The following is a 14,717-nucleotide window of genomic DNA, read 5'->3' on the forward strand; positions in this document are numbered from 1 at the left end:
AAACAATAAAATATGGTCTTTTAACAAGTTATAAAATTAAATAAATGAGATAAAATTTAGTAATTGTATCATGATACCCTAAAGCATGCGATAAAAACCATTTAAATTTAGATTTATTTAACTTTTTTTTTTTTACTAAATGTAAAGTAATAAGAGCTGTAATTTTGAAAATTGGAATTACCGGTAAACCACTACCATATGAACAGACGAATCACCAAATGGATGCTTCAAATACAGTATATTTTGGGGTTTTGTTTGACAATGTATGTCACTGCTACACAGTATGGTAATTTATAATAATAATTTAATATAAATAGAGGGATAAAAATATTTTACTTGAAAAATAAAGGCTGGGAATTCAAATATTTAATAAATAATTTCTTCGAAATTAGTATAATTCTACATTTTTTTCTTTCATATACTAAAAATAATCGAAATATTGCGTGAAGTTTTCAGACATAAAAAATGGCAACCGTTATTTCAGTAAATATTACGCAAACCAGTACCCGATGCCTTGACACAAATGGAACAAAACATATGAAGTAATTTACTCACAGTTCATATCCAATTGCACCTCTGCCACTTTCGGTTTCGTCAAATTTGTATTCGATGCCCTGCAGCTGTATTCGTCCATTATATCTGTGCGTCTGATGTCAGTCAAAATCAATTCGTTGCGAACAAAACCTCTTTTTGTAACGTTAAAGTCGACGTCTATGAGAGAATCTCCCTTCCACCATGTCACAGACGGAGTTGGATCACCTATGAAAAATGAAGTTGAAAATGACATAAAATTATCGAGATGAAGTCTTTTAAAATATATACACAAAAAGTCTCGTTCGTAATTCAGCTTCAGATGAGAGAAAAAAATAACAGAAATAAGAGATAAGCATTCTATTAATTTATTACGCATTTCTTTCTCTTGACATTTTTCATATTTTTTTTCTTCATTTGCGCATTGTAATAGAGGGCGTTGTTTTCTTTAGGTTTCAGTTTTTTCTTTTCATTCGGCTTGCTTGAGAAATTGATGTCTGACCTGTGAATATGTGAGTTTTTATTTTTCTGATGATTTTGTTAGAGTTTCTTTTCTTAATTTGTTATTTATATTGCATGTTTTTTTCCTGGACTTCTATGCAAAACCATCGGGGTACTGAGGGAGTTAATTTAAGCATTTGCTTCTCCCTCAATTAGAAATGATTTTGTTTTTATGGCTACCGGGGTCGGTACCCCCTGAAGACGTCAGCTTCGGTGGTCATATTTTCTTTCTTATTTCCTCCATTTTCTTTTTCTTTATTGCTACTTTTTTCTGAAATTTCTGCTGCTTTTTAGCGCATTTTTTTCAAAGAAGTTTTTTTCTATTTTGAATTAAAAATATTTGTGTTTTCTTTTAGTATTATAGAAATAAGAGATCTTAATTAATTTAAAAGGAGGGGTCAAAAAAAGAGTTGATGCATTTAAAGTTCTAAAATATTTAACAAATAATGAATATATTATAATTATTAGATCATTATTACAATTGTTCTTATTATCATAATTGTTAAGACAATTCTTGACATTACTGTATTGCATCATAAAATATAATAGCAATAAGTGTTTTGATTGAAAAAATATTTTTGAACTAAAAAACATTGTCCATTATATAATATTTTTGATTTCTAATTTTTTTATCACGTCGATAATTTTAGAAATTTAATAACACTACAAATATAGAATTAATATAGAATATTAATTTACATATATATATATAGTGTTTGATTTATTTTTATTTATTTTAAAACGAAGATTAACACTGTTTGATAAACACCAAAGTTATACACACTTTTGAACATTTGTAAAATAAAATATGCACTTTCAATTAAAAATAACATACAAATTTTTTTAATTTAACATTTATGTATGTGCTTTTAGAAATAAATATTAATTACACAGTTATTTAGTCCAAAAAAAATTTTTTTTTAAATTATTGCTTTCAAATACCATACATTTTGAAGAAGAGTAATACTACTTACAATGATTATTCGCATGTTCCATTTCAAATATTTTAATTACCATTCAAGCACAAAATAGTCAGACTTTCTTATACGAAATGATTTAAAATATTTCAAGAAACCACGTTTTTTTAGAATCAGTCCGGACATCAGATTAAAAAGTGAGATAATAGTTATTTTATTGCATATTTAATAACTAGCTTTAAAATCTACACTTCCGTTGATATACTTTCTTTTATACACTATTCTGAGTTTTTATGAAAATACACATATTACATTTCAAAGAAGTTTAAAAATATCGTAGACTATTCCTCCTTCTCCACGAAGTTTCAGGATTTAGCACCTGAGACTATTTGTTATCTTAGAAATAAAATCACTTTTTAAAAAACCGATATTTCTGAAGCTTTACGGGAACGTGACGAAGGAGTCAAAGAATATTCTATCGAACGAAGTTTATAAAATCATACAAACGATATCTGTACGTGTCAAGAAATTCATAAAAGAATACATAAAAGGCGTAGTCGGGATGTATTTTACTAAATGCAAATCTTTCCCAATTTCAATCATGTAGAAGTGTTGAGGGCTGGTGCAAACATCGATATATTTGTATTGAGAAACTGGACTTTTTTAAATATTCATCACACCAGAATATTGAAAAACATGAATATGTGAATTTACTATGTTGCTTTAGGGCTAAAGGCGAAAATGAGATGAAATATTGTTCTTCAAGAGTTAAGAGACTTCTATCTTCGCTATCTTAGGTTTTAGTGGGTTTTTTTTTTTTTTTTTTGTGCTTAACTTTTGATGACAGTGTATTATTAGGCAGCGCACAACTTTTCAGGAAAGACTAGAAATAAGGCGTTGCTTTAATAGATTAGGATAAATAACGCTTGATAAAATTTAAACTGCTATGAAATTTTCATTAAAACTTTAAGGTAATAAAATGATGCGTTTTCTGATTTTTAAGGGGGCAATTTAAACTTTACGTTTGTCAAATTTAAATTTCTTAAAATCTAATTTTATTAAAGATTAGACTGATAAAAAACGATTTAAATGACAATAAAAAATTTTTAACGTTTATTGTATAAAAACAAATATTCTTCTAAATTTTAAGAAAACGGGAAAGTGCATACTATTTAACTAACCATCAAAAATATAATTGGTATTTTGACAAACAATAAAATTCAATGTCATTTTTTTTCTTTTTTGCTGGAAACAGAGGATATTTGTTTGTATAACCAAACATGAAACAAAAACCATTAGGAAAACAAAAATTGGACATTCACTTCATATTGAAAAAGCTATGAGAAGTTTGTCGCAGAATGCATTTACATAAATTATACAAATGAAGCAAATAAAATAGTGGCAACGCAGTATAGACGATAATGGGATATCAGACATGTGAAAACTGATGAGAACAAAGAGGTGGAGCGCTCATCAATATATAGGGCCAATATATAACAGCCAATACCGTAAAAAAGGTGGCTATTGTGTCAAGCTCTGTGTTCTAAATCTGCAAATAGTGAATGAGTCTAAAAAATTTCAAAAATGATCTAGATATCTTTTAGCAAAATAAACTGATTTCAAGTATTTCAAGTTGCCAAATAATTTCAATAATTCCAAATAATTTCAAGTTGCATAACAAGCAAGCGGGCCAGCTTGGTTTTGAAGAGTTGGCCGAATAGCATCACAGAAATATGCTGTCTATTTCCCTGCATCTATTTGATTTTGTGAGTAGTTTACTATAGCACTATGTATGATCGAGTATGCATCAAGAAGGCTGGTGCAAATTGAGACCAGACCTTTCCGTTATTTGGCAAAGCAGCGCTCTCCGTAATGCCGTAATGTTCCACAAGTAATATAACTAATAATTTCTGAAAGTTGTGAAAGTATCTAATGCTTTAGAGGTCTTAGCACCCTCCCCTACTGCCCTGACTGGAGTTTTGTGGATTCAACTAGTTTCCGAAGCTGAAAAAGGACATATCTAATTTCCTATAGTTGTTGTAATGCGTACTCTGTCACGGTTATACAACCATGTATAATGCAATATACCATCGATATTCAACCACATCTACATTCTAAGAAAAAATTTATTTTAAGGAAATATTCTGGAAAAATTGCCAAAGATAATCCATATGCTACGGAGAAAAAAACACAACGACAGAATTTTTTTGGAAAAATACACTAAAGAAAATATCTGTACGCACCATATACGATACCTTTCAATACTGGAAGAGACACTTTGGATTTATCACTTTCTTTTTAAATTTCTCGCGAAATAGTATTTTTTAATTTCAGAGATGCTTAGTTCAGGTGGTTTTCCTTACTTAGCAATAAAATTTAATGCTTTCAGAGTTTGAGAGACCTACAATAAACTACGAAGGAAAACAAGCATTTTTGAACACCCTATGCCAGAAAATTACGCAATGAGCTTGTAGCTTCTATCGATTACTTTAGTTATTATATTTAATAATTGTGTAAAGTTTTGTAAACCTATAGTAAATATTTATGAAAATATGAACATTTAAAAAAAATTAGATTTTTTTGCCTTGCGTTTTTTTCTTCTAACTTTATAGATATTCAATGGAACTAAACAATGGAAAAAATTTTGTAGCATTTCAAAAATAATTACGAAATTGTCGATTAAAAATGTTAAAAAAAATTCCGTAAAAACTGCGAAAGTTATATGTATTTAAGCTAGTTCTTTTATACTGCGCACGCACTGAAAAATTTGAAAGAAGTGTTTTTTCATAATTTCGTAGTGAATCGTATTTGTCAACTAATAAAAAAATTTGATTTGACTAGCTTAAAAATTTAAAAAGTTTCAAGCAATTTTCTAAGTAGTTTTTGCACATTTCAAAAGAAAGCTGGTTTTTTCAACAAATTTTATTTTGTATCATAAGACAAAAATTAATAACAAATGATAATACCTTACAATAGTCAGCTGGTAACTAAACTTTGAGGGTACAGCAAAAGAAAACATGCGGAAGAAAGTTTTTATGGGGTTGATCCCCTACAATACCAGTCTCATTTCTTATAATTCTTGTTAAACAGTACTGGATGAAATTCGTGGATAACCTCCAATTAATTTGAGCTTTTTTAAAACAAAAATACAAAAACTACTTGGAAAATTGCTTGAATCTTTTTAAATGTTTTTAAATGTTTTTAAATATTCAAATAAAGCTTTTAACATTAGTTACCAAATACGATTTCTTACAAAATTATGAAATTTTTTTAAAAAATTTTACTGCTCATGAGCAGTTTAAAAGAGCTAGCTTAAATACTCATATCTCTCGCAGTTTTTAACGAATCATTTTAAAATTTTAAAATAACAATTTTGTAATTAATTTCAAATTTCTCCAAATAAAAACGATTTATTCCATTGAATATTTATGAATAGAGCCCGGATTTTGATGACCTAAAAAATCTCAACTAATGCCCTTAAAAAGTGCAAAAAATGCCCTTAAAAATGCAAAAATTGAGCAAAAAATGCCTTAAATAAAGTTAAAATATTGAATTAAAAATTTTTTTTGCTCTTTAAAATTATTATGAGTCATTTAAAAAATATAAAGCAATGCAATACTTGTTCTACGTTCATTAAAGTTTGAAAAATATGTTTTATATCCTGAAATAACAAAAAAAGGAAAATATATTGACACCAAAATATTTTTATTTTGTATAGAAACTTTAATGGATATAACAACTTTCATCTCATAATATTACTGAAAATCAGAATTACATTGGATTATTAAATGTTTTTTGATAATTTGAAATGCAAACGAGCGTCTCTTGTCTGAAAGTAAATTTTCATTCCTGCAGAAGCTTCTTTCAACGTCTACTGATGTTATAGGTGTGTACTTGAAAAAGACGGTCTCACTTACTGACAATTCTTCTTCAATTTGAAAAGAATTTGCTTCACCTGTTAATATCCTATAGATTTTCTTCATTGTTTGGAAGCCAGTGTAATAATGAAAATTGATAAAAAATAATAAAAATTGGAAAAAATTAACAGAAAACTTTAAAAAATGTATTAAAATGCAAAATACGCCCCTAAATTTAAAGAAAAATGCCCTATAAATCTAAAAAAATGCTCTAAAAGACAAAAAATGCCCAAAAATGCAAAAAATGCAAAAAAATGCAAATGTCATCAAAATCCGGGCCTTATTTATGAAGTTATAGCAAAGAAACGTAAGACGAAAAAATTCTTATTTTTATAAAAATGTCCATATCTCCATAAATATTTACTTTAGGTTTATGATACTTTATTTATTTATTAAAAATAACAACTAAAGTAATCGATACAACGTACGAATCTTTTGCTTCATTTCCAGTCATACAATGGAAAAATACTTGTTTTCTATCATAATTTATAGTCGGTCGCCCAAACCTCAGAAAGCTTTAAATTTTATTGCTAAGTATGAAAACTCGCACGAACAAAAATCTCTAAAGTTATAAAATATTACTTTATTTCTTGCAAAATTTCCAAAAAAGAAGGTCAAAAACTGCCTCTTTCATTACTGTAGGGTAGTGTATTTTGCAGTTTTAAATATAAAATTAGTGCGAATTTTGTTATCTGTTATCAAAATTGTGAAATTATGAATTTTTTTGGGCCTTCTCATAGAAAATATTATTTAATTGAAAAAAATGTCTTTAAAATTTCAATGTTGAGTGGCAACTTTCACTGAAATTGCATTTTGCTTCGTGAAAAATTTAAAAATAAATAAATAAATGATAAAAAATAACCACCCTAGAGTAGAATTTATAAAGATTTTTCAATGGTATTAAAAATAGTATTACCAAATTAATTCTAAAAACCATCCTAAGAAGTACTAAAAATATCTCATTGTAGAACAAAAGAAAATAGTTTTCTTTATAAAAATGTTCATATTTCCATAAACATTTAAACTAGACTTACGAAGCTTTAAATTTCATTGCAAAGTATGGAAAATTGCATGAACTAAATACCCTTAAATTTACAAAATAATCAGTTCGGTATTTCTTGAGCAATTTAAAAAAATATCCAAAACTGATATCTTCCATTATTGTAGGGTTAGTGTGTTTTTTATAGATCGGGGTAATGTCGAACCCTCTAGTTTACAAAATAAGGTTGATTAGTTTTTTTTAATAACTCCATTTTTTATGTATTACTAGGGGGATAAGTCCCCTGTTCGCTGAGGCTCACTAACCCCGACGATTGTTTCGCAATAATTGCTGCTTCTTTGCGTAAAACAGTTGAAATTATTCAACAAAAAATATATGTACTAAAAAGAACACTTGTGCCACCCCTTCCCCCGTCCAAATATTTTCCTTATGATACTATTAAGTATGATATTATTAATAAGTTAACAAAATGATTTAACTATTAAGCATGATATTAGTATGAAATAAATAAGTATGATATTAGAATGAAATAATTAATTAAGTATGATGTTATTAAATAGTATATGAATGTAATTTGTATCAAAAATAATAGTTGTAAAATGGTTGAAAAGGTCATAAGAAAAATTTTTTTAAATCGGTGTCTGATGTAACGTAAAATTACGTTATTCTAACCATAATAATAAAAACAATCCTCTGAAACTCTTAATTTAGAAAACTAACAAAATCAGAAACGTAATAATAACAGTACAGGTAATTTTAACCTTTAAATTAGGGAAGCAAAAAAAATTATATTAAAACGATAACTTTATGACTTACATCAAGTTTATGCTGATGAAAACCAAACCAATATGAAAATTAAAGTGGGAAATCTAGATCCTACCATGTGATTTTCTGGGCAATAAATATGTACCGATAACAATGGAGAAATGCGACACCATCATTAGATTTTTACATATAGTAAGATTTCGGGAATTTTGAAAAATCGAAAACCACTACGCTTGAAAAAACTGTCGTGGAATTTTTACTTTTTTCCATCGTTAAGTTCAAATTATCCAAAGCGTGATTCAAATACGCAACATTCCTGGTATAAAGTCAACTCCTCGTCAACCATACCAGTCGATCCGCATCTCTGTTTCAATGTATCAAATAATTTGTTGCCGCTTTGATATCAAATATTTTCATATTCAAAACGGAAAAAAATCTGTACTCACTAGGTATAATCTGCTTCAATGGGGACAGATTTTATTTGTTCACAGAAAAAATATCTCTTTAGACGGATTACAATGTTATTTAACAGAAAATTTCTGCAATTTTAAAGAAGAGAAGTTTGCTGTAGGAAAGTTAAAACAGATTTTTTTACAATGAAGACAATTACTAAAGATTGCTAAATTTGGCTGGCGTTTATATTAAAAGAATGTAATTCAATTTCCTGTGTAAGTACAATTCGAATGCTTCGTATATGCCGCAAATAGTCTATTTACAGCATTTGTATGTTTTAAAGAAATATTTTAACTTGAGTCACTTACCTCCATCTACATCACAAATAAATGTAACTGTGGATCCTTCATCATACGGCCCAATTATGTCTATTAATCTTTGTCCATGTTCATCCATTATAATAGGTTCTTCAGGTGGCACTAAAAAAAGTAATTTCCGTAATGTTTTTGCAATATTGAAACATCTTAAATCATCAGAATTAATGTTTTTTTTTAAAAAAATAAGAAGAAATAAAAAACGACTTCTACTTCTTGTAAGCATATTAAGACTGTTCTAATAGATACATCCTTTTTGCATCTAAGACTGCACTTATAATTGGAACAATGGTATTGGATCTCTTATTTTATTGAGAATAAAACTAGTGTTCCTTATTACATATAATAAGAAATAGGTAAGCATGAAATATGTTTAAGTAACGTTTTCTCCTAACATATCTCTTAGCTTTATTAAAGCAGAATATTTTTTTTGAAACAATTAACCATTTTAGTTTGATTTAATAATTATTTCAAACATTCCGCCTATTTCTTTTATTGTTTAACAGATTAGTTCGTTTATCTCACTTTCATCAAAAAAGGCCAATTTTACTTTTTTTACAAAGATACTTGGTTTCGAATTTGTTTTATAAATTTTGAAACGCTTTATGCCTCAAAAGCTTCCATTTCGGATTTTGAATAAACAATTTTTAAATACCCACTTTCCCTTTGAAGTTTCTCTTTTTTTTCAAATGTTTGATACAAAATTTCAGATTTGTGATTATAACCACGCTTTTTTATATCTCCTCGCCTTTTAAAAAAATAGTTTCAAGATCCTCAATTTGGAGTTCAAAAAAATAAGTGCACTGAATTTTTTCTTTCAATACTTCACAAAGACTTTAGAAAGACAAAACAAAATTGCTTTTTTTTCACTTAGCAACGAGATACCCCAATTTGTCACTGTAGTTAGTATTTTGAAAGGCACCTGAGACCTCAAACGTCCTTATTCATTGACGTTTTTGTTATAAGTCTTTGATTAAAACATGCTGCTACATTTTATTAATAACTAAATTTAATTAAATTAAGCTGTAAAATTTTCCCAGTGCTTTTTTGACTGTCATTAATTTATAAATCTAAACTCTTATCAATACTGTCACTAAGTTCGTCCCTGCTAATTGCTCTGATTTATTATTGGAAACGTAGAATACCTGCAATTAGAAATGACTGCAGAGAAATATAACTATTTTGAAATCACTTTTGAATATATAAAACTGTAAGTAACATCTCGTTAAACATGTCTAAAGTAATCAAAAAACGGAAGTTTACAAATAATGCTGTAGTTGGGTCTTCTCAAGAACTTAGTGTCAAAAATCTTTATTTTTACGAAAGAAGATTCTAAGAAATAATTTATTCTTATTCGTTAAAAGCTTGAGCAGAAATTTTTACTTCATTTAGAGTGATAGCATTCGTTGTTACAGAAAAAAAATACAGATATGGAAGGAGATAATTAAAGGCTTATCGTCTGAACCAAAAATGGAAAAGCTTCTTAAAACTTATTTCGAAAAATGAATTGATCAGATCATCGCACAACACAAAAAATGGTTATTAGGAACGTTGATTTGCCTCAAACTCAACAAAATATGCGAAGATAAAAAAGATTGTGAATAGAAGAAGAGCAACACCTTTGAAATGCAAATAACCAAATGAATAAGATGACCCAAATAAAAGTAACAAAAGTATGTCCCATTTTGTATGCGCAGAAAACGAAGAGATCCGAAACAACCTACCAAGAAACAGAAATTAAATAGGTAGCTCTCAGATGATTGTACCTCCTCCCACTTTTGCTAAAGTGGTCCAAGGAGCAGTAGCTTCTTTGCTATCTGTTACTTTGAAACTGCTGCTTAAACTGATTGTGGTGTGATTAAAAAAAGCGTAACAAGAAAGATATTTACCATCATAAATTTGGCAGAAATATATAAAGAATGCGCAAAACAGTGAAAGAACAAGACAAAAAAGATAAAATTCTACTAAAACTCTTTTATTTAGATGACCGAAAGAATTCCACGCTAACTATGGAGAAATGTGAGAAAAAGTGAAGCAAAAAAACTGTAATAAATAATATTATGTAATATTTGCAAAGTGCCAGTTACGGGACATTCAGTTTCAATTTCAGCTACTGACGATCACTTAACATAAGGAAAAGGTGATTATGGAGGATTTAATTGCAATTGTTTGCGATAGAACTGCTATTAATACTAAATCCCATCTAGGAGTTATTAGAGATCTTGCGAAATGCGTCAAGAGGATAATATTGGTTCATGTACCATCTGCATGAAAATGAACTTCTATACAGGCATTTTTTTCAACTTCTGTATGGCATTACAACTGGTCCAAAAACTATAAACTAAGCTAAAAAACCTATAAGAAAAAAGACCTATAGGAGCGTGTTTAAAACTACAAAAATAGCACGGCATGAGTTGACCTCTTGACGAACTGTATTACAAACAGTTACATATCAGAAAATAACACAATCAATCATTTTATCCAAAGCTGATAGAAAGGATGAGAGTACCAATCAGTTGTCCGTACACCATATTTGTCAACACCATATATTACACCAAAAAACCGTAAAAACCTAGTTTGGCTGTAAAAGATTACGGAAAAAGAAGCCATTCTCGTTAGCTTGACATTTTCCATCGCGTATAAAGATTATACATTTCAACTAAAGATTACGAACTGTATAAAGACTAAAATTTCTCACCAAATATGTAACACAAAACTCCATTGTATGGCTCGTAACCGAGACTAGATCCTTTAGTACTCAAGGTAACAAATACTTATGGCACTTAATAAGTTCTTCAAAATGCATGTTTGAATATTTAAGATTTGTTATTGACCTGGTCATCCAGGTAACGCATACTTTGCTTTGACTTGCTACTGTGTATGATAAAAGAGGATCTTAAATATGCCAGAATATTAGCATTCAAGAGAACCCTATACATAGTAGATAATCTGTAAGCATGCCACATGAGAGTCATATGATGACTACTTTATTCATCATGTCCTTATACCCTGCTTTCCATATTGAGGAACATATTTGCATTATAAATTGGAGAAACACTTTGACAACAAAGCGAAAATTGTTTTTTATTCAAGAGCCAAAAAGAATACATTTGAGGGTAAAACGCTTTCAAATTCGAAAACTTGTCGAAAACCCCAAACTCGAGACATCCTAATACGCAGAAGTTGAGGAGAGGGTTAGTGTAGACATTTCTTACAAATTTGCTATATAATTTAGTACAATTTCTAAATCATGAAATTACCTGCAATCTACTTCATATCTGTAATGCTTAATAAATAATAACATTAATGTTTAGTTTTTTCAAAGACTATTATGAATAAGCTGGGAGACTGCACTAGGATTGTGGACAAACTTGACAACTTGTTAAATAGTCATTTATTGCAACTCAGAAAAATATATCTAGAGCTAAAATGAAACCAATTTCAATCTAAGTGTTATTGGAGAATTTTACACACTAGGAGAAAATTACACACTCATACATTAACATCTCTTAATCGAAATATTTGTAATAGAGCATTTCAATTGATTAAAAAAAATATAATTTGAAAGTAAATCAATACATTTAAAATACTTATTCAATTCCATTTATTTGAAAGCACAGAACTAATTTCAAGTTAAATTAGTTTAATAACCATAGTTTTAACTTGATGGTGAAATGATCCAAATAGACAACACATGATGTGCATGTCTTAGAGAGATTCCCCTCACTGGCGCAATTAGAACAACTCGAAAAAGAGAAGACAGTACCGTTCGGTGATATTTTGCTTTAGTTTAATGTAAGACAACATTTCTTCTTTAATTTATCCATATTGGATTATATTCTATTAAAAAAACTTAACCACCCCCTTTAAATTTTCCTAAAACCTTTTAATAGTGAATAAATGTAAGGATTCCATCCCAAAGTTAGTACTTGATATTGAAACTATGAATTTTAAAAGTATATTATTTTACAAAATCATTCTAATTTAGAAAATAAATAATGTCAAATGTATTACATATGTAAACAATTCAAATTTCTCCCATTGCAAGTTGAATGGGGTCAGTGTGGATGCTTCCAAACGAGCCCCAACCAACGTTTTCCTATACTAGCTCCACGATGACATTTGTTTGTTTCTGCCTAATTCTGATTAATTGAAAGTATACAGAAGAAAAGTTACTATCAAAATAGGCAATATACCGTATAATTAAAGATTCATTTTAACTTTTTATGAATTTCTGAAAATAAAATGAGTTAATAAAGGAGTTAAAGTTACTTTTTTACCTTAATACCTTCCCTTACAAATTTCTACTCAAGTATGCACTGTCTGATTATGCAACTGAACATGAAGGAGTAAATCAATGTTGCCTACCTACGATAAATCACATAGGAAATTTGACACACGAAAAATATTCAATAGGTCCACTCTAGACCTATGTTCAAACTTGCCCAATCTCCTCTACTTATTTTAAACTTTTTTTAATGAGATTGGGATGGATTTTCGATTCAAAAACTAATGAATAAACAACTGGACACTACACGGCTATAAAATGTAAGATTTGTATATTACCTATAATTTTCAATCTACTTTGAAGTATTAGAGTCCTCGAACGTCTTAAATCCACACGACACTTGTAGTCTGCTTCATCAGCAGGAACAACCGCTTTCAAGACTAAAACGGGTGGATGAACATCGATGTTAAAATAAACTCGGTCCTTCATCTCTGGGGACGGAAAATGTTGAGCTTTTATCATAGGAACGTTCCTGATATCCAATGTATAAAAGGGATTTGGCTTGCCTAGTCTGTACCATAATATAAGAGATGCTTCGTCATCTTTTAGCGGAGTCGGTACGTTGCATGGTATGACTGCATCTTTACCAGCTAGTGCAAGAACGATTGGATTATCTGTGAAATAACACAAAAAATAAATCAACAAATAGCTTTTTTAAATTAGAATATATATTAAAAATAAGTATATATATATATATATATATATATATATATATATATATATATATATATATATATATATATATATATAATACAAATAAGTTAAAAATATAGAGAAAATCTTTTTGTGCTCCCCCGCCCACACACTATTGTATTGATATTCTTTGCTTTGGCTATATTAATACAAAATTAGAAAGGGTAATTTTTTGGATATAATAATGGGATATAATCGTGCGAGCTGATGACGAGATTATACCCTGTTCTTATTTCATTTTATTTTCCTTTTTTTTAAATTTAATTTTTTTTTAACTTTTTGAATATTTTTTAACAAAAACATTATATGTAAACCGAACTATAGTGAAAACTGAATTAAGGAAAGCAAATTAATAACGAGTTGGCAATTATGTAGCTACACAATGATTGCCTTGCAGCAAGGCATAGATTTAACAAGGTTGCAAACATTGCTAGAAAACATTGGCTAGAGCCGTCCGTAATTCAGTAGGTGTTACTGGTTGATGTGTTTTCAAAACATCTAAAAGGTATATCTAAAGGTCAAATTCTCTTCTTGGTTTTTAGGTGGCCAATGCTAGGTGGGCTTCTCGGCTTCTAAGCAGCTGATGACAAACCAAATGAAACCTGTGGAGGGGACAAATTTTCTTGCTTGAATAGTTCATTTTACATGGATGATAGCACATAAAGTAATCGAGGTGATCATTCAGTAACATTACCTACCAAATAGCAAGTTATTATGTATATAACATATCTGAGCCTCCACCCCAATATAATATTATAATTAATCGCTCTATTAGGATATGTTCTGTCGAAGTTTCTATATTTTTTTTTGTAAACATTTAATAATTCATCAAATGAAAATTACATCTTAATGTGTCACAAATCAATCATTAGATCAAACATTATTAAGAAATACATGCAAATAAGTACTACGTTTTTCTTTTTTTTTTTTTTTTTAAACGACTTAAAACTCCTCATGCACCACAAAGTACAGCACGAGGATTACAGTTGTAAGTAGAAAACAAAAAGAAGAAAAATTTACAAATTTACATAAAAAACAATATTCCGCAAGGCCGCAAGACTTTCAATACTTTTGACCAGTTCTGATAAGACAGGTGGCCAACAAATAGAAAGACGTCTCAAATCAGTCTTTAAATTCATTCGGGCACTCGCATACAGACTACAATGAAGAAGAAAATGTTCAGCATCTTCATCAGCATCACCGCAAGCACAAATTCCACTGGTCTGCAGATGGAAATGAAATAAATATCTCTAAAAATTTCCAAGTACTACTTTTGTCTATAGAAATTTTAACAACTCATAATAACTAAAAATCTATTTTTTTATAAATATTTCTCTG

The 14,717-nt window shown here is 28.9% G+C and overlaps 1 protein-coding gene across 1 annotated transcript in view; it reads right to left on the reverse strand.

Moving 5' to 3' along the window:
* Positions 1-14,717, reverse strand: part of LOC107452663 (adhesion molecule nephrin) — a 227,349-nt gene that overhangs the window by 79,574 nt on the left and 133,058 nt on the right. The window contains exons 2-4 of the mRNA XM_016069211.3: positions 12,965-13,300; positions 8,393-8,503; positions 556-759 (exon numbers count right to left, since the gene is read on the reverse strand). Of these exons, the coding sequence (XP_015924697.1) occupies positions 556-759; positions 8,393-8,503; positions 12,965-13,300 (651 nt within the window). The remainder of the gene's footprint in view (positions 1-555; positions 760-8,392; positions 8,504-12,964; positions 13,301-14,717) is intronic.

Source organism: Parasteatoda tepidariorum, chromosome 7, assembly GCF_982258835.1.
Source record: "Parasteatoda tepidariorum strain Cologne lab strain chromosome 7, Ptep-v5.0, whole genome shotgun sequence".
NCBI lineage: Eukaryota > Metazoa > Arthropoda > Arachnida > Araneae > Theridiidae > Parasteatoda > Parasteatoda tepidariorum.